Source organism: Sebastes fasciatus, chromosome 21, assembly GCF_043250625.1.
Source record: "Sebastes fasciatus isolate fSebFas1 chromosome 21, fSebFas1.pri, whole genome shotgun sequence".
NCBI classification, from domain to species: Eukaryota; Metazoa; Chordata; class Actinopteri; order Perciformes; family Sebastidae; genus Sebastes; species Sebastes fasciatus.
The window spans coordinates 18085172-18104621 of NC_133815.1; the positions used below are offsets into that span (position 1 = coordinate 18085172).

The 19450-nt window shown below is 37.7% G+C and overlaps 1 protein-coding gene across 3 annotated transcripts in view; it reads right to left on the minus strand.

The window, feature by feature from the left end:
* The window catches only part of waca (WW domain containing adaptor with coiled-coil a), a 29067-nt gene extending 14033 nt beyond the window's left edge, over window positions 1–15034 (minus strand). The window contains exons 1-6 of one of the 3 annotated variants that reach the window (XM_074621290.1): window positions 14817–15034; window positions 14596–14626; window positions 12259–12451; window positions 2389–2480; window positions 304–419; window positions 79–194 (exon numbers count right to left, since the gene is read on the minus strand). In XM_074621290.1, coding sequence (XP_074477391.1) covers window positions 79–194; window positions 304–419; window positions 2389–2480; window positions 12259–12451; window positions 14596–14626; window positions 14817–14857 — 589 coding nt within the window. In that variant the 5' untranslated portion in view covers window positions 14858–15034. The remainder of the gene's footprint in view (window positions 1–78; window positions 195–303; window positions 420–2388; window positions 2481–12258; window positions 12452–14595; window positions 14627–14816) is intronic. The other 2 variants (XM_074621289.1, XM_074621291.1) reach the window with 2 other exon arrangements.
* Between the last annotated feature and the right edge of the window lie 4416 nt (window positions 15035–19450).

A 19450-nucleotide genomic window follows, 5' to 3' on the forward strand; every position in this document is an offset into this window, starting at 1 on the left:
CAAGATAACCAATGTTATTCACTTCAGCTGTCATTGATCTTAATGTTATGGCTGATGAGTATGTGTTGTAACACTCACTAGCAGCAGTGAAGCCAGGGGGTGCCGATGCTTGCATAGCCTCCCTTCTGTAGTCTCTGTCTTTGGGGAAACTGTTGACAACCGCAGTCTTTGTTGCCTCTTTTTGCCTCTGTTCTCTGTGGAACACAGATACAAGCATGCATGTAAACAGATATTAGTCATGTATACGACCTTTACGTGACACTGATTAACAATTAAAAATGAAGTGGTTTGAGTCACAGCTACCTCTCCAACCATTCTTTGGGCTTCTCCCACTGGGACACCTCTGTCCTGCAGTTGTAATAGTATTTCTTTCCAGACGAGCTGATGTGCTCTGACCAGTCGTCACCCGGTTCGTGATGCTGAGAAGAAGAGCAAATATTTAGGAACATGAGGCCAGCTAGACAGAAAACAATTGTGTGTGAGTGTGCTGAGGGGATGTGATGCAAGAGCTTGTAATGAAATCTGAAATGTACCAGAGATATCCACAGAAGCTTTTTAAGTGGGAGGGAAGGCTTATAGAACGAGATTCTCAAGGTAACCAAAGCGAAACAGTTTGCTATTTAAAAAGCTCCTTTGTACTGTGACTGGCATTTGTGCTCATTTCCTACATTCTGTTAACATTTTACACTGTAATCCAGTGCTTTATTGTGTTGTCAATATTGTAGGGCAAACCCATAGAAAGAGACAGAAAAGGATCCAATACTGAAGCAAACTGGTCGTGATTTCACATAAACACTAGGGCTGTCAATCGATTAAAATATTTATCGCGATTAATCACATGATTGTCCATAGTTAATCGTGATTAAACGCAAATTAATCAAATTTTTTATCTGTTCAAAATATACCTTAAAAGGGAGATTTGTTAAGTATTTAATACTCGGATCAACATTGGAGTGGGCAAACATGCTGCTTTATGCAAATGTATGTATATATTTATTATTGGAAATCAATTAACAACACAAGTTCCCTCACAGGTACTGCATTTAGCATAAAAAATATTCTCAAATCATAACATGGCAAAATTAACTTCAACAGGCAACAACAGCTGTCAGTGTGTCAGTGTGCTGACTTGACTATGACTTGCCTCAAACTGCATGTGATTATCATAAAGTGGGCATGTCTGTAAAGGGGAGACTCGTGGGTACCCATAGAACCCATTTACATTCACACATCTTGAGGTCAGAGGTCAAAGGACCCCTTTGAAAATGGCCCTGAGGTTTTCCTCGCAAAAAAGGTTGTCCTTCCTGACAAGCTAGCGTAGAAGGTTTGTACCAATGGATTCCTTAGGTTTTCTAGTTTAATTTGCCAATCTTCCCTCTAGCTTCAAAACCGAGCCTAAAACAACCTCCGAAAAATCGGCGGCCCATCAGATTTTTAAGAGGTTCATTAATATTGCAAGTTGCATTAATGTGTTAAAGAAATTAGTGGCGTTAATACGAATTTGCGTTAATGCATTATTATCACGTTAACTTTGACAGCCCTAATAAACAGTGTCACCGATCCCTCTTTGTGGCAATACACAGATTATCAACACTGGTCAACAACTGCACATTAGATCGCAAATAACGAAACGGCTGTGACATACACTCCTTGGTGGTGCGGTGTTTAACATGATTATATAGACCTGGTTTGTGTTTTAAGATTAGTATCATAATGTATCATATAATATAAATATTGCCTTATTCATCATTGACTAAATCACATTTATTAAGTGAACAGGGTAACTTGTCAATTAAAATAGAGCGAATGAGGGTAAGAGGAGAACTAAACATTATTTAATTCAGACTTGTGGTGTAAGCATGTAAGAACAGAACTAACACTAAAAGGATGAGAAACAAAATGACAGACATTTAATCTTACTCCAAACATTTTGATTAGAGGAAATGAAAAGCTGGTTAATTTTATGCCATTAACTGATGTTGGTATTAATCCCTGTGCCCAGTTTTCCTTTGACAATATAAAATACTACAATTTTCCAAGATGTTATCAAAATAGTGATGTATTTAACGCTTTTCATCTTTACATCAAGAGTAGTCAAATCAATTATATTTGTATAACCCAATATCACAAATTTGCCTCAGGGGGCTTTCCAATCTGTACAGCATACGACACCCTCTGTCCTTTATAGTTATCCTCTTATCGGATGAGGAAAAACGTAACCCAAAAAAACCTTTCAACAGGAAAAAACAACAACAACAACAACCACATAACCAAATATCAAAGCTGTGAAACTACAGAACAGCAGCTACTACCATGAGACAATCCAGGCTGGAAAAATTATGTTTAGTCCACCATCTGCCCCCATGTTAAGGTAGAAGCAACACTTACTGTGTCTGAGGTCTTGCTGGGGTTAGAATGTGAGTTGGAGCTATGAAGGGAACTGTGGTTGTGAGAATTTTCTTGTGGAGAATAACTGGTGCCTGCAACAAAACACAACAAGAGGGAAAGACACCATCAGTAACAGCCAATAACAACAGCGTGCCAAGTTCATGGACATAAAATGTGAAAAGCCTGGCTGAGAGCTACAACAAAATACACACAGCAGCCTGAGGCCATCTACACTCAGAAAAACGCTGGTCAAATATTGAACGTCTATAACTTTTAAACGTATCCTCAGCAACAAAAAATATTCTTGTTTTGCAAATACAACAAATACTGTAACACCAATTTCACAGAAATGCACAACTTTCTACTGGAGTAAATAGTAGGGCTGTAACCGTTTGTGTATTTGTGCTTAACAGTCACAGTAAGGTGGTCACTGGTCTGGTGCACGGTATGTAAACTGATGCACGTAATATGGAACCAAAGTTCACAACCCATAACGAGCGCAAATTAAACGCCGGAGCGGGTTCCTGGTCAGCTACAACAGCAACGGAGAAAGAGAGAGTTATGTACAAGAAGGACATTGAGTCGCTGTTGCTTCACTGTTGTAGGGGATGTGAATGGACATACCTCAAACATGCTAATGCCCATCGACGGCATCGCCCAGATGTGCCAAATGTTTCAGTATAGCCGAGGCAGAACTAATTGAAACACTCCTCCCAATTAGGGCTGTCCCGAATACCACTTCGCAGAGAAATATTCTAAGGTATTCGAAGCTTCGCAACACGGCGGCTCAGCAGGCTGACATGTTCTTCTCTCTGTCTGTCTCCATCTCCCCCGTTTCAGTGTCTGGGACAGTGTCACTGCCGCACTACTGTACACACACACACACACACACTTCTACACACAACAAACAGCGATATCCGTCTGAGAATAACTAATAATAATTCATGTTGAATATGAATAATGAATCATGTTGTGGGATTATTCCTTATTTCATGGGCTATTTTGGGATTTATACATTATTACATACGTATATACATATAAAAAACCCCGAAGCATTCAAATACTAATTTGGAGGTTGGTTACCATGGCAACAGTTGAAGCTTTGAAGCATTCAGGTCAGCCCTACTCCCAATGCACATGTTTTATTCTATGTATTTTGGTATTTTCAGTTTCATAGCACAAGTGATGCTTTTTAGTTTTATAGCCTATTGTGACCTGTTGCCTTTTTGGAAAGTCTATTACAGAAGTGTTTGAAATGCTCCTTATTTTTTATAATGAAAATAGTTTACCAAAGTTCTCAGTCCCCAGCAAGAACATTGTGTCCGTCTTTGACATATGCCCTACTGTCTGTTATAAATAAATGAAACCAAAGTATCCTTATGAATTTGTTTTTCCCCACTGTACCGAACAGTGACTCCTTAACCGGGCAATGAACCAAACCGTGACTTCTGTGTACCGTTACACCCCTAATATATAGAAAATGCAATAACCATCTTGCAATTTTATTGCACGTCACACTGTGCAAGATGGGGTTAAAAAGTCTTGGTTGCAAACTATATCAGACTGTGCAATACCACTTTTGAGGCATGTCAGATGGTGCAGTGAATGACTGATAATCAGAGCTACAATATAAATAGCAAAAAAAGATTGGAACAGAAACATGTCATCAACTAACATCCTCCATCTGTGCCGCTCTCATATAAATGTAGCAAAATAATAAACAAGTTGTGGTCAAAGCACTGGCACTTTTACGCATTGAAACCTCAAAAAAGGAGAGGATTGTGAAGCCGTAGCATTACGCTAGCCTGCCAGTATATTTTGGTTGATGTTATGTCATATTGGAATTTGTTGGTTTGTAAATGTGGGCAGTAGCAGCAGTCACACTGTGGGATTTTGGTCATAAATTTCTGACACAGCCATAATTCTGACAGAAACCAACTCCAAAGCTCTAAATCTGCTGTCTGCTCTCTGTGGAGTCTCACAATGAGATCCAGGACCACCATTTCGGATTGACGACAAAAGATTTCACCATGTTCTTATGGGATTGTCTAAATTGTAGTGCAGTCAATTTTTTTTAAAAAAAGTGCGTTTTTTCCATTTGTATGCAAAATTGCCACAATAATGTAAATCTGGCACTCTATTTTGGTCGTACAGCATCATTATTCTCTTTTAAAAAACAGAAAACGCTGCAGAGTAATATGAATCAAGATACATTTCCACAAGTCCATTAATGTAACATTACTTCAGCATAGCATTACTTCAAATTACTTAAAAATGTGTCTCAGTAATAAGCTGTCCTCCTGATGATTCTGATCTGAAAACGCCACCAACACCACTACAGGTAACAGAACAAGTGTAGCAATCAGATGGCAAGACTGAACCTGCTTTTGTTCATCCCATCTTCTCAGCTCTGCCCAACTATCATTAGATGCTACAAGTGTAAGCACTTGAGGATTTTTGACATTTTTTAAATTTATTTGGGGGTATAATTACATGTCAGTGAGGCCGACCACGGCAGGGAAGGCACGCTTGAATTAAAGACCTCTGGTGACAAGGTTTTACAGCAGAAGGAGAGGAAGGATGCACTGAGCAGCACTACTGTCCGTGTGGCCATATGGAGCAGTCTATGGCAATCTCTACACGTACAGGACCGGCAACAATCTGTGGCATGACCAGTAGCGCAAAATAAATGCTTCAGCTTGTGAACTGTGGCATTATCACGTTAACTTTGACATTCAATACTAAAAACAGATAACTGAAGCTGATGAAAAAGAAACAGATTTTGCTCATTTTAAGCTAGACAGGCCCATCCCAAAGCTTGCCTCAACTACTGTTGGACAAATCAGTTTAGCAAAACATTAATAAAATCTTTCCCCAGATACATAATGATTCTCACTCAACTGTGCATTGATGAGCAGTTACTGAGAACTTCAATTACTAGTTCTCATCATCCACGACCATGTTTGAAAACCGCACAATCCAACATCTGGGCAGGTGTTACAGTCCCAAACTGGGTTTCCTTGAGGCATGTTTCCAAACTCTGAAAGTCATTGCTTGCAGAGTGTTGCACTCTGGGTGTGTTTTAGACTGACCTTTGATATTTTATTCTGCTGGTTTAACAGATCACATTAGGCACATGGTGTTCTATCTAATACCTCTTTTACAGCAAGGACAGGCGGCCCAACATGGAGTACGTAGCGTACTCCGTGTTGGGCCGCCTGTCACATAAATGTGTGTTAACCCCCTAGATGAGACCTAATGGCTCTCACACCTGCGTTATCAATACTTTGTTTTTCAAGTAAGTTTATAGTTCAGTTTCAAAATTATCAGCAGTCATATTAATGATAGGGAATTAAATAACAAGGCTTGTCCTGAGCCAATCTGCACAACAGGTCAGTTTTCAAAAGATTGTGATCTAAAGCCTGGTCCATTTCTTCTTGCTCTCTGTAAGCCAGCTGTAAATTATGCTCCATTTGAACACTGCAACCACACAGTGCTGTAACTACAGGAAGTGACCCACAAGTGAGCATGCAAAATTGACAGCAGCAAGCAGTTTCAATTAATGATGTCAGTGTGGATTAAAAAGTGACGGAAAAAAAGAAGCATCATTGGACTAAGAAGTGCTTCTATTTCAGCAGCTTTTTGTAATGGAACTTCAGAAATGTGTTCAAAATCTGATGGGTACTAAATTGGTTTGGGGAGATGGTTAACACTGCTCAAAATACTAGAGCTTCTGATTGAAAACTATAAGGGTGATGTAAGGTAGTTTAAGTATCAATGCTTATGCTTTTGCATAAAAGTTTAACTGGAATATTCTTCTGAAATGGCAGTGATGCGACTAACTAGGTAATTTCTCGAAAGAAAAGTCGCCACTCTATTGGTATTATTGAACTAAACACACAGTCCACTCACTATCACACAGTGGTGTTAAAGAGTGATGTGTGTGTGTGATCACTCACAACCAATCCTTGGCCGAGTACAGACACCTGCTTGCAGAGAGCAACCAACCTGATAGCAGCCAAAAGTAAAATTTAAGCCATTACAGAACATTAATTAGCTACAGCTGGTGTTGATCTACTGCCGGTGAAGTTTGTCATTTTTACTAGTGAAAGTATCAGGGCCAGCTACAAATGAGAAGCCTGCTACCTGAATATTTTCTGCATTTGTCTTTGCAAACACTAAAAGAGCGAGAAGGCTCAGTAGGAGATTCGTTAACCTCTGAGCTTAAATATTCCAGGTATTTTACCAACTAGTGAATGGATTCAAAATGGACCTGGCTATCCAAACCCACACTCAATGTAGTAACTAGATGGCAGTTTAAATATTTGAATTTGGAAACATAATAATTCCTTCTGTTGTTAGTGGAGGTGCTCTATATTTAAGGTGAAGTAGGGCGCCTCTACAATAAACCACTTTGGAACCCTGAGAATTATGACCTGCTTAACTTACTAACACTAACATTAGCTGTAAGCAGCTTATAACGTAGAAATTACGACTACTAATGCCAAGATTATTTTTTAATCAACGCAAATATTGAAATAAAAACAATTATTTAGTTCCTAATCATTTGAATGTTGTGATTTTTATGAAAAAACCATTATAGATGACAATAACAAAGTAAAAGGATAACATTTACAATTTTTCGATGGTTGACACTGACTTCAGGACGGTTGCATCTCTCTTAGGCATACATGTAAGACAAAAAAAGCTGCATTTAGATTTTGGATTTCAAATCTACAACTATTCTCACACTGTCAACCAGACAGGGACTAGATGTAAGTAAATGACCAATCACCCTTTCACAGCCCTCTCTGGCATAATACCAGCATTTTAACATCACCATTGCTGCTACAGAATCATGAACAATACATGAGTATATTACCCATCCTCCATAGGCGCAGTTTGAACTTTAAGGTTGGGGGTTCACAAAATAAAATCTAGAAGGAATGTAATGTGTACAATGCAGAGAGGTCTAGTGTATTGGAATACGTATTACACCCTCCAAACAGAATGCAACGCAAGCAAGCGTCAGTGACCAAATCAGTTTGATTGCATTGTTCTCTATTGGAATGTCCTAACTGGCTGCGATCGACGACCCACTGCGCAGTGCGACGCTTTGAGCTGAACCTTTTTTCTGACACCCTGTTGCAATTTATTCCTGTCGCTCGCTTTGAAAGCGCCGCAACGAACGAGGAACGGCTGATTCGTGAAGTTGAAATGAGGAGTTATCTACACGATACCATCTCATTAAAAAACACAAATGTTTGAAGATAGCAAGTACAACTCACCCATCTTTTAAGTGGCTACGTCTCTGGTCTGATCTTGACCACACAGTTGATAGGTACGTGGTTTGTTTACATGGCGTAACAGAAAGTGAATATTTAACGGTGTGCGGACAGAGAGTGTCCGATGTTATTGGGCTACAAGTAAATAAAAAGACCACAAATCTATCTTCTTATCTTGCTGTTTACTTATTCTGTCAATAAGAAAACACAACAAGGTAGATATTATTTATCATTACAATAAATTATTAGTTCTGCGTTATTATAAAAAATATAGATGTATTTCTAGGGGGTTCAGTGAGCCTCCTGAACCAACGCAAACTGCGCAATCCTCATAAGTTAAAACACAGATGGTATCTTTGCTGGAGCAAAATACAATAAATATTTTTTAATAGACTACACATTCCCCAGCCTGCTATTAGAGGGAAGCCAACAACCTATACAGAAGTCTCACCTGTAGCTGAATTGACAACAGACCATTTAATGAGCTTGCATGGTTTGGCTTTCCGAACAGCTTTTGATTCATCCTTTTTACACTCCACAGTACTCAGTATGCACAGAGTTGATAACAGGAAACAGAGCTCTAAAGGGCAGCACACATTGGCAACGCATGATGTGCGTCAAAGGACCCACATCCATTGTTTTCTATGTAAGCCCACACACTGGCTGTATCTTGATGCATGTCAATTCATCAGAATACGCCACTGTCCCATTTCCCAGCGTCAATACACGTCAATCCTCAATTCTCCTTCATATTGGCTCCCCGGATCAGCACATTCCGGCTACCTTACTTGACGACTACTACGGTTTCTCATTTATTCTTAAAACTCAAAGATACACCTTAAGACACCTTATGTGCTCACCATAAGAGCTTTAAAGTTTGACAGGACTCCAGAGTATAGCAACAATAAGTTTCTAATTTCTCAGAAAAGTCTAGTATTTGCGACTGTAACTAATACTAGTGGTGGTGGTGTAGGGAGAGGAAATTCATTCTCACTGCCCAGTGTGGTTGTTTGACCCGCTGACCATCGTACCAACCTCTTTAGCCTCTCCCTGTCTATGGCTACCAGTTTGGTTGGGACTAGAGTTGTGATTTGATAGCATTTAACAAAAGGTATAACCCAGTACCAAGTAGTATCGAAACTTCTTCAGGCAAACAATACCTGCATTTGATTCTTTTTGTTCCCAGATCTAGAAAACAATTACCATATGTATGGTTTTACTTTCAGCCACTAGCCGCAAGCATTCTTCGATTTAATGCGAAGTGTGATTGACACACTACTGCAGCGGCTACAACCCATACAGCCAAGGTTGCCTGCCTGCATACAAGAGCTAGCAGCTAGCAGCCAGCAAACTGTGCTAACAGCCCGAACAGCTCTAACAACAGCAACAGTGCTGACGATGTTGACCTGGGGGGGAACGTTATGCTTATGTCACGCGGTCCAACCACCGTGGGTCGGGGGACAGAGTTACCAGCGGTAACCGCTGTATGAGCGCTGTGTAGTGTGGCGGCGATTAGCTAGCCAGTGGGACACACACACAGCTTCCATTCACATGATGGGTATCGAATAAAGTACTCTATTGGTATCGGTATCACTTTAAGGGTACTAGTATTGGTATCTTAATTTTTTAAACGATACCCAGCCCTAAACCTATAGGATACAAACCATATCAAATCCCTTATCAAATATTATTCTGTTTAGCTGTCAACATTTGCAAGTAACTAAAGTTGTGAAAATCTGAAAAATTCAGTTAACATCTGTTACTACCTTCCAGTTGAGAAAGCTGAATGTTTTTGAGCGGCAGTCTACAATGTTCACAACCTGAAGCTACAACCTGATCGTGAAGTGATCCGCTGAATCGTTTCAAGCTGCAATATGGCAGAACTCCTCAATAAGCTCAATAGCACACACATTTGACCCATGATGGCTTTTTAAAGTTTTTATGACAAACGTGTTAACAAATGCCTGTTAACACATCTAGCAGACCAAGAGCTAATTTAGCTTTTATTTGAATGTTCATAGGGCTGCACGGTGGTGCAGTTGCCCGTAGGTGTGAATGTGAGTGTGAATGGTTGTCTGTCTCTTTGTCAGCCCTGTGATAGTCTAGCGACCTGTCCAGGCTCCAGCCCCCCCGCGACCCCGAATGGGATAAGCTGTTACAGATGGATGGATGAATGTTTATATCAGGTGGGTCTTTAGCTGCTAATGCTCCACTATGTTCACTAGCTAGTTACTGTCTGCTGCGGCTGGAAACGGGGCTGATGACAGCAGTGGGACTCAACCAAAACAGTTCAGTCGTGGGCCAGAAAACCAAAATGCTCCATAGAGCTGAGGGAAATTGCACAGTTGGTTGATAATTATCTGTGTGTTCACCTCTACAAGCAACACCCTTCATATTACAGATAGTTATTTATAGTGTACATATAAAAGTAATGATTTCATACCCACTTCCTTTTTAAAAGCTTTGAAAACTATCAGTTGCATGCTAATGCGGGTCTGAATCAGTGACTCATCCATTCACATTAGTGACGCAGCTCAAATTTTAAATCAGATATTAAATCTTGGTAGATGATAAATCATTCTTTTGGTTAACTGAAAACTGAAAAAAGGTAGTTTTCCAATGTCATCCATGTGTGTTTTGTTACACACACTTACTATCATATCAGCAATTCTTATATTAACATTGTTTACGCCTATATTCTTCCGTTCTTCAGAAGCTGTCAATGATTTATGTTCATTATGTGTTAAAAATCTGTTAAAGAACACTTTGCCGTTTTGACCTTGATACATTAAAATCTAAATTTGATTTGACTGATAATCCTCTGTATAATGACCACCTGACCTGCAATGCCATGACATGTCAAGCAGATATTAAAAACCTAGTTTGATGTTGTCTAAACCAAAACAAAACACTCAGTTTAAGGGTAAATGTCTAGTCTACCCCTTATTGGCTACACATAATAATAGAAGACTGCTGAAATAATGAAAGCTCTTACTTTGGTATTGTTTTTTTAACAGCCTATGTCAGTATCTGAAACCTCAGACACCAGTCAATCTAAAAAATATCAAATATCTCAAAATAAAATGCAACACTACATTGCGTAAAATCTGTACACACATTCCCCTAACTTTATTTGTGTTCCTCGGTGTCATATTTTCAACTATTGATCTACAAATTAACCCACCAACTGGCAACAATTATCAGGCAAGGGAAACCCTGCAATACTGAACATCCTCAGTTGTTTTGTAGTCTCTTGTCTGTAGACAGATGTTGCAGTGACTGCTGTAGTTCAACATTAGTCCTAGAAATGTTGCATCAATGTATCAGTTTGAAAAACCGGCAACACAAAACATTATGTTTGGCAACTCAACCCAATACTCAGGTTAAACTAAGATTACGCCCCACATCGCAAAATGCTTTTCTCACACCAAAATTATACCGCAAACATGGATCAGCTGCTTGATCGCCAATAGGGCTGTCCCTTTATTTTGGGCTTCAGTGAGAAATATTCAAAGCTCTGCGGTGCAACGCAGCAGGCTGACATGTTCTGTCAGTCGGTCTGTCTCCATCTCCCGCGTTTCAGTGCCGCTGCCGCACTACTGTGCACACACACACACACACACACACACACACACACACCTCTACACACAACACACAACACACTGCAATATCCGTCTGAGAGTAACTTATAATAATTAATGTTGAATATGAATAATGTTGTGGGAGTATTCCTTATTTCATGGGCTATTCTGGGATTTATACTTTATTATTATATACTTATATATATATATAAAAAAAAAACACGAAGCATTCAAATACTGATTTGGAAGTCGATTACCATGGCAATGGTCGAAGCATTCGGATCAGCCCTATTTGCCAATTAATCAAATATTGAAAAATGGAGGAAAGTTTTGTTGTCTTATGTTTATGTTATCTTGGAAAGCAAAAAAAAACACTACAACCTAACTCTACAATAAGATTTAAAACTGCCACAAATAGATGAGTTTCCACTTTCCATCACTTAAAATCCATTCAAACCTTGAAAAATGTACTTCTGACATACAGTCAGTGAAATAAGTCGGCTACTGAACAAATTCAAATATAAATCCTAAACAAGGCAAAAAGACACTTATTCCCCCCTCACGTGATATTTTCTATCAATGCCTGGATGCTTGAACAGTGTGCCATGTTACTGCACTGCATTAAAATTTTAACACATTAACAAAACATCTAGGTTTGTGGTTTCACTTATAGCAACAACAATCAATTGCAGACAGCTATGGTTAACTCAACCGGTTAAAATAAAGTGCTTGATTAAATTTGGTTGGTTGCTACTAAAGTTTATCAGTGCATCAGTGCAAGCATGTTATGCTTGTTTGATCCAAAACTACAACAGCTGGAATACCTACTATTTCACAACATAAATAAGCATAAAGCAGGCTGAATGATGAAAAAAAGAAATCACACAGCTGCAGAGTTTCAGCGTTGAAGCAGCTTACGTGACAGCATCATCTGTAACCATTTAAGTGAACAATCTGTTTTGAATCTAAAACCCATTTTAGCCTCAATAACCACTGTGTCTCACCTCCATCCCTGTCTCTGGCCCGGTGCGTATGGACAGCCTTTGCTTTGTTGTGCCCTGTGCTGTCGATGTGTTTGTTTTCAGGGCTGTCAGACCTCCTGAGCATTTTGCAGGGAGGAGTGACATCTGACGAGTCTCGCATCTTTTCATGCCGGTGGTCCCCTCCTGGATGGCTCTTGGTTGAGTATTTGAGAGCCTGTAGACACAAATCAAACACCTCACTACAATTTAGTATACAAAACTATTTCATCCTTTTATCACCATCGCAACGTCTTTTAAACCAGTATTACCCTCTTATTAAACACCATGTCTGGCTGTTCAACAGTACTACAATATCTGTCAAAGTAATTATGCATCAAAGTTTTAATATTTAAGGAATTCATTTGCATTCAATCAGCTAATTATTTATGATTTGAAAGCATCTAAATGTATCTCTAAATTCTTTCTAGTGCCACACTACTAAATAGCCACTTAATAGCTATGTTGGTATGGCTGTAGTAGTTTCTCAATTGGTACCAAACACAATGTTTGGCTGTTCAACAGTACTACAATATCTGTCAAAGTACTTATGCATCAAAGTTTTAATATTTAAGGAATTAATTTATATTCAATCAGCTAATTATTTATGATTTGAAAGCAACTAAATGTAGCTCTCAATTCTTTCCAGTGCTAAATTACTAAATAGCCACTTAATAGCTATATTAGCTATGCTGGTATGGCTGTAGTAGTTTCTCAATTGGTACCAATGTACTTATGTATACTGACATATTTATAATTTCTGATCATGATGAAGTAAACAGAACAACCTAGTATTCGTCATCGTCATTGCTCATCAACTATATTTGTTAATTTCATTGTTTATTGGTTGTTTTGCTGTGTATATTTGGAACAGCTAAATGTAATCTCTCAATTCTTTCTAGTGCTACATTACTAAACAGCCACTTAATAGCTATATTAGCTATGCTGGTAGTAGTTTCCCAATTGGTACCAATGTACTTATGTATACTGACATATTTATATATGTCTGATGATGATGATGAAGTAAACAGTATTACCTGACAACCTCGTCATCGTCATTGCTCATCAACTATATTTGTTAATTTCATTGTTTATTGGTTGTTTTGCTGTGTATATTTGGAACAGCTAAATGTAATCTCTCAATTCTTTCTAGTGCTACATCACTAAATAGCCACTTAATAGCTATATTAGCTGGTATGGCTGTAGTAGTTTCTCAAGTGGTACCAATGTACTTATGTATACTGACATATTTATATATGTCCGATCATGATGAAGTAAACAGAACAACCTACTGTTCGTCATTGTCATTGCTCATCAACTATATTTTTTAATCTAATTGTTTATTGGTTGTTTTGCTGTGTATATTTGGAGCACTTGGGTGTTTCCAGAGCTTAGCTAGCTATATCCTTAAAATGACAGATTGCGGTCAGGCCCTAATCGTGAATGGCTCTTGGTTGAGTATTTGAGAGCCTGTAGACACAAATCAAACACCTCACTACAATCTAGTATACAAAATTATGTCATCCTTTTATCACCATCACAAGGTCTTTTAAACCAGTATTACCCTCTTATTAAACACCATGTTTGGCTGTTCAACAGTACTACAATATCTGTCAAAGTACTTATGCATCAAAGTTTTAATATTTAAGGAATTCATTTGCATTCAATCAGCTAATAATTTATGTATTTGAAAGCAGCAAATGTAATCTCTCAATTCTTTCTAGTGCTACATTACTAAACAGCCACTTAACAGCTACATTAGCTATGCTGGTATGGCTGTAGTAGTTTCTCAAGTGGTACCAATGTACTTATGTATACTGACATATTTATAATGTCTGATCATGATGAAGTAAACAGAACAACCTGGTGTTCGTCTTCGTCATTGCTCATCAACTATATTTTTTAATCTAATTGTGTATTGGTTGTTTTGCTGTGTATATTTGGAGCACTTGGGTGTTTCCAGAGCTTAGCTAGCTATATCCTTAAAATGACAGATTGCGGTCAGGCCCTAATCGGACTGAAGCAAGCTAACAGTAACAAGGCTAGCTTTGAGCTAAGCAGCGAAACTCCGCCTGTAACGTTTACCTTTTACACCAAAAACAGCCTCATTCGACGAATACATTCAGGCTTATGCTGTCATTACTAGATAATATAAGTATTTACAAGCGTTAAGAGGTTAATTTAAAACAAAACCATGTACTTTTCCACCTTATTTTCCGCACTGACTGAGGCCTGTTGTGCTTTCCAGAAGCCTGAACCAGAGTGTCCATTTTAATCTGATTTGCTAGCTAGAAGCTAACAGTTAGCTTAACTAACAGTTACCTGATAGGGCTGAGAATCTCTTCGGTCGCACCTGCAACATATAAGAGAGAAAACACGTGTGAATATGAAGCTTCAAATGTCAAAAACATAGTTGAAAGTGCCGCAACAGATGAAAAAGTGCAAGTTTTCCAGACTCTTGTTATTTTGGTTTCACAGTGATAAAAATGGCGGATTGTCAAAAAGCGTAGCTAAGTAACGATGAAATGTATAAAGATGTTTACCCATCGCCGAGTCTCGGTTGTTTCCTCGCATACATTACCATCAATGCCGTGTTAGTGTGTTTGGAGTGGGAGGGGAAAGGTTGATTAACGGTATTATGTTGTTTTCTTCTTGATTTAGCGACTTTAAAATCGTATTTTCAATGCTATCGGCAGCACTGGTCGACACAGAGCGCCCTCTCACTCAGTCCATCTCACACTCACACATACAGTGTCTCTATGAAGAGCTATAGAAGGAGGCTAGGACATGGGGCTTTGGGCGGGGTATGACGCATGCGCAGTGTAACTGAAGTGCTAGCCAGATTCTACTGCGCATGTGTAGTACCCCCTACATATATGACATATGATCTAGCCTCCTTTAATAGGCCTTGGTCTCTATCTGCCCAGAGAAACGTAGCAGTGGAGCTGCGCGTAGGGTTGCCAGATATTTTGACACTCCACCAGTATAATAAAGTCTTTATAGGCAAGGCAAGGCAGTTTTATTTGTATAGCACATTTCAGCAACAGGGCAATTCAAAGTGCTTTACATAAACATTTAAGAACATTGCAACAAAGTGCAAAAGAACATTAAGACATAATTAAAACAGTTATAAAAACATTAAAGATTAGAAAATAAAAACAAGCTAGGATTGAAGCTAAAATAGAGTATAACACACAATGGTAAAAGTTATAGTGCAGTATAAGATCATTATCTGGTTTAATAAAAGGCAGCAGCAGCAAACAGGACAGTTTTAAGCTTTGATTTAAAAGAACTCAGAGTTGGAGCGGTTCCTGCAGTTTTCTGGGAGCTTGTTCCAAATATTTGGTGCATAAAAACTGAACGCTGCTTCTGCATGTTCTGACTCTGGGGACACTATGCAGACCTGATCCAGATGACCTGAGAGGTCTGGATGGTTAATAACATAGCAGAAGATCAGAAATCTATTTTGGCCCTAAACCATTTAGTGCTTTGTAAACCAGCAGGAGTATTTTGAATTCAATTCTCTGAGAGAGACATGGAGCCAGTGTAGAGACCTCAAGTCAATGATACTTGAGAAATGTAATCATATTATATATATGTAACCAACATTAAGTGCTGTTGCTTGTTGGTTTACATATGTTATTTTGATTTCTGTCAGCTATTATTATTACTTTTACTACAATATTAGCACATATGATAATCCTTCCTGCAGCTGTCAGACTCCACAACCAGCACTGCTCCCAGTAGACCACTTACACACCAAAAAACTGACAATAACCTGATATTTTCAGGTGGAATTTTAATTCATTCATTCATTCTCACTGTGCAATATCATTTTCCACTTGTGCAATTCTGTTAATAGTATTTTATTGTCAACACTGTATATACTGCTCCTATTTTTATACTTCCTTCTAATTAAATGGTTCATATTATTACACTTTGTTTAGCTCTTTTTTACTGTGTTAGCTGATGCATCTTGTTTTTTGCACTATCCCCTTTGCTGCTGTACACTGCAAATTTCCCCAGTGGGACTAATAAAGGAATATCTTATCTTATCTTATCTTACACTCTGGGATTGTAACACAATAAAATAGAGGAATGGAGTATTAAAAATCCTCTAGTGTTAGTCTCAGGTGTCATGATTATGACATTTTTCATAATAACTCGAATTGAGTATTTTGGGGAAATATCCATCAGATAGGTTGAAAAATGTGGGTATTTTTTTACAAACCTGGCAACCTAACTGCAACCCCCGTTCTCCACCTCCCTCTTCCGATGGCAACATCCGGGACACCTACTGGCTGGGGCTGGAGGAGTGGAGCAGTCTCCAGAACTTGTAAACACTTTTATTTGTGATCCTGCTTTGGATAGATTGTAATGTTTTGTCCACAATATCCGCATTTTTAACGGTTGGATAATAAATTACCCAGGTAGTCCATTTGCAATCAAGTGCTGTAGATATCATAATACTATAAAGGCCATTACATTGAAGGCCTACAGCAGGCAGTGACTTGTTCTCTCCTGACATCTAGTGGTCATACTCTGACATCGCAAGCAACATTTATCATAACAGTAAATCCCTACATATTAATATTATTATTAATAATAATAATAATAATAACTTTATTTATATAGCAGCTTTCAAAACCATATTTACAAAGTGCTTTACAATAGAAACATGATACAAGTAACATCCAGAACTTAAGATCTAAACAAGATAAAATCATATAAATAGTTACAATAGTTACAGAAAATGCCATAATACAAAAAGTGAGTCTTAAGAAGAGATTTAAAGGAAGATACTGAGTTTGTTTGCCTGAGATCCTCATTCAAGGCTTTAAAAACAAGCAGTAAAATCTTTAAAAAATCTATTCTAAAACTACATGTACTCCCATCAGTAGTTCTTCTACAGCCACACATTATCCCACAAAATGATTTAATGTTTTGAAGGGCATAATTTCCATTGTCACATTAATTATAAATGACAAAGATGGTTTTATTTTGGTATTTTGATTGTGGTATTCACTGACTTCAGCTGAAATAAAAAGGTTCTGCACATACCATTAGGCATAAAACAGTAGTAAAGTATTATAGAGGGACAGTATACAAATTTAACAAAATATGTATCATTAAAGATATAAATATATCCTAATAATAACAGACTGTCACAAATAAGTCCCTTTGGGAAGCATCCTAGGAGTATAATAATTATTTGCAAGTCTACACTTAGGCCTTTGAAATGAAACAGTGTGTGCATGCAGCGCAGTCTCTTCCCATTTTGTGGCTTTGACCAGGTTGTATTGATGGTTCAGACAGAGTGAGTATCTGTCAGAAGGGTTAGCTGCAGGGCTCCATTGTTCCCAGACAATATACCCCACATCATATCCCAGGCTGAGGACAAAAGAAGCTGCGGTTCAGCATTTTGGCACACAACACACTTTAATGTGGGGACAAAGGGGCACGAAACGGGGGGTTCTATTGTTGGCACATTTCTGGAACTTGTGCACACACAGACAGACAGACAGAGACACACACACACACACATATAGCTTTTTGTGAATCTGTATTCTCAATCTTACTATAATGTAAGATGCTGTCTGTCTTCAGGTGTCCACTTATTTGCTGCATTTAATGAAAAACAGAGTTTATGAGTGTACGATTTCTCAGGATCAGTTTCAAGATTTTATTTGTCACATACTCAACATATCCCTTCACTGTGCAGTGAAATGCTTTGTTGCTGCCTCTAGTACTGTGCTTGGAATATAAATAAATAATAAAAAAAATAAAAATAAAAAATACAATATATACAACAGAGAAAATATGTACAACAGGTCAAGATAATATGTAGAAATATGAAATATGAGATATTAGATATAGTGCAGATGTGAAATGTGGTGAAGGTTATAGTCAACAACATCAGAGGTGTAGTCTGTCAGGAACTTTGGCAGTATCCTCCTCCAGTGCTCAGTAGGAATACACACACTTGACTGTGACTGAAGATACACTGATCTAACCTCAGCTATTTTATTTATTTATTTATCATTTTGTAGAAGAATCAGCTCACAAGCTTTTTCAAAGAGTCTTTTCTGGTCTTTTACTACTTGTTGCGTTATGTCTGAAGATAACCTGTAGGGGGAGACATCAAACAACTTTTCTCTATATGTCTAATATTAATTAAAGCAACAAAACTCACCCAATTATTATTATTATTATATTATGATATTATTATTATTAATAATATCAATATTATTATTATTATTATTATTAATAATAATATTGATATTATTAATATTATTATTATTATTATTACAAGTTCACTTTATTCCAATTATTAAAGAAAATACAGCTGAATAAAATATTGTTTCTCTCAGGACTAGGCTATAAAAACTGACAAAACATAAAAAAAACACATTACATAATAAGCAGTACATGGGTGCATAAAAAAAAAAAAACTCAATGCAAAAATATCTTTGGCATAAAATATTTGTAGATGTCAGTGATTTTACAAGTGGCGAGCAGATATATAGACTAAAGTTTGATAGATACTCCAACATATGTGCAAGTGCAATTATGACTTGTGTTTAAAATAAGGGGCTTTCTAAAAACAAAATTAATAAATCATATTAATTTGACACAGATCTAATTCATGTTGCAATTGTCTGGCATTTGTTTGTAATGATTTAATTGAAAGAAAATAGCCTATGTTTAATAATATAATAGCAATTCACAAGAAGATAAGATAAGATATTATAAGCTATTCCTTTATTAGTCCCGCAGTGGGGAAATTTGCAGTGTACAGCAGCAAAGGGGATAGTGCAAAAAAACAGATGCATCAGCTAACACAGTAAAAAAAAGAGCTAAACAAAGTGTGACAAAATATGAACCATTTAAATAGAAGGAAGTGTAAAAATAGGAGCAGTATATACAGTATTGACAATAAACAGAATATTAACAAAATTGCACAAGTGGAAAATGATATTGCACAGTGAGAATGAATGAATGAAATTCCACCTGAAAATATCAGGTTATTGTCAGTTTTTTTGTTTTGTAAATTGCAGCTTATGAATATTCATATATATCTATGAACACTGTTTCTAAACGCTGTCCAAGTGCGATTGTTTTGTTTTCTCCTGTTGGCGGATAAGCGAATCTACCACGGAGGGCGTTAGCTGATGAC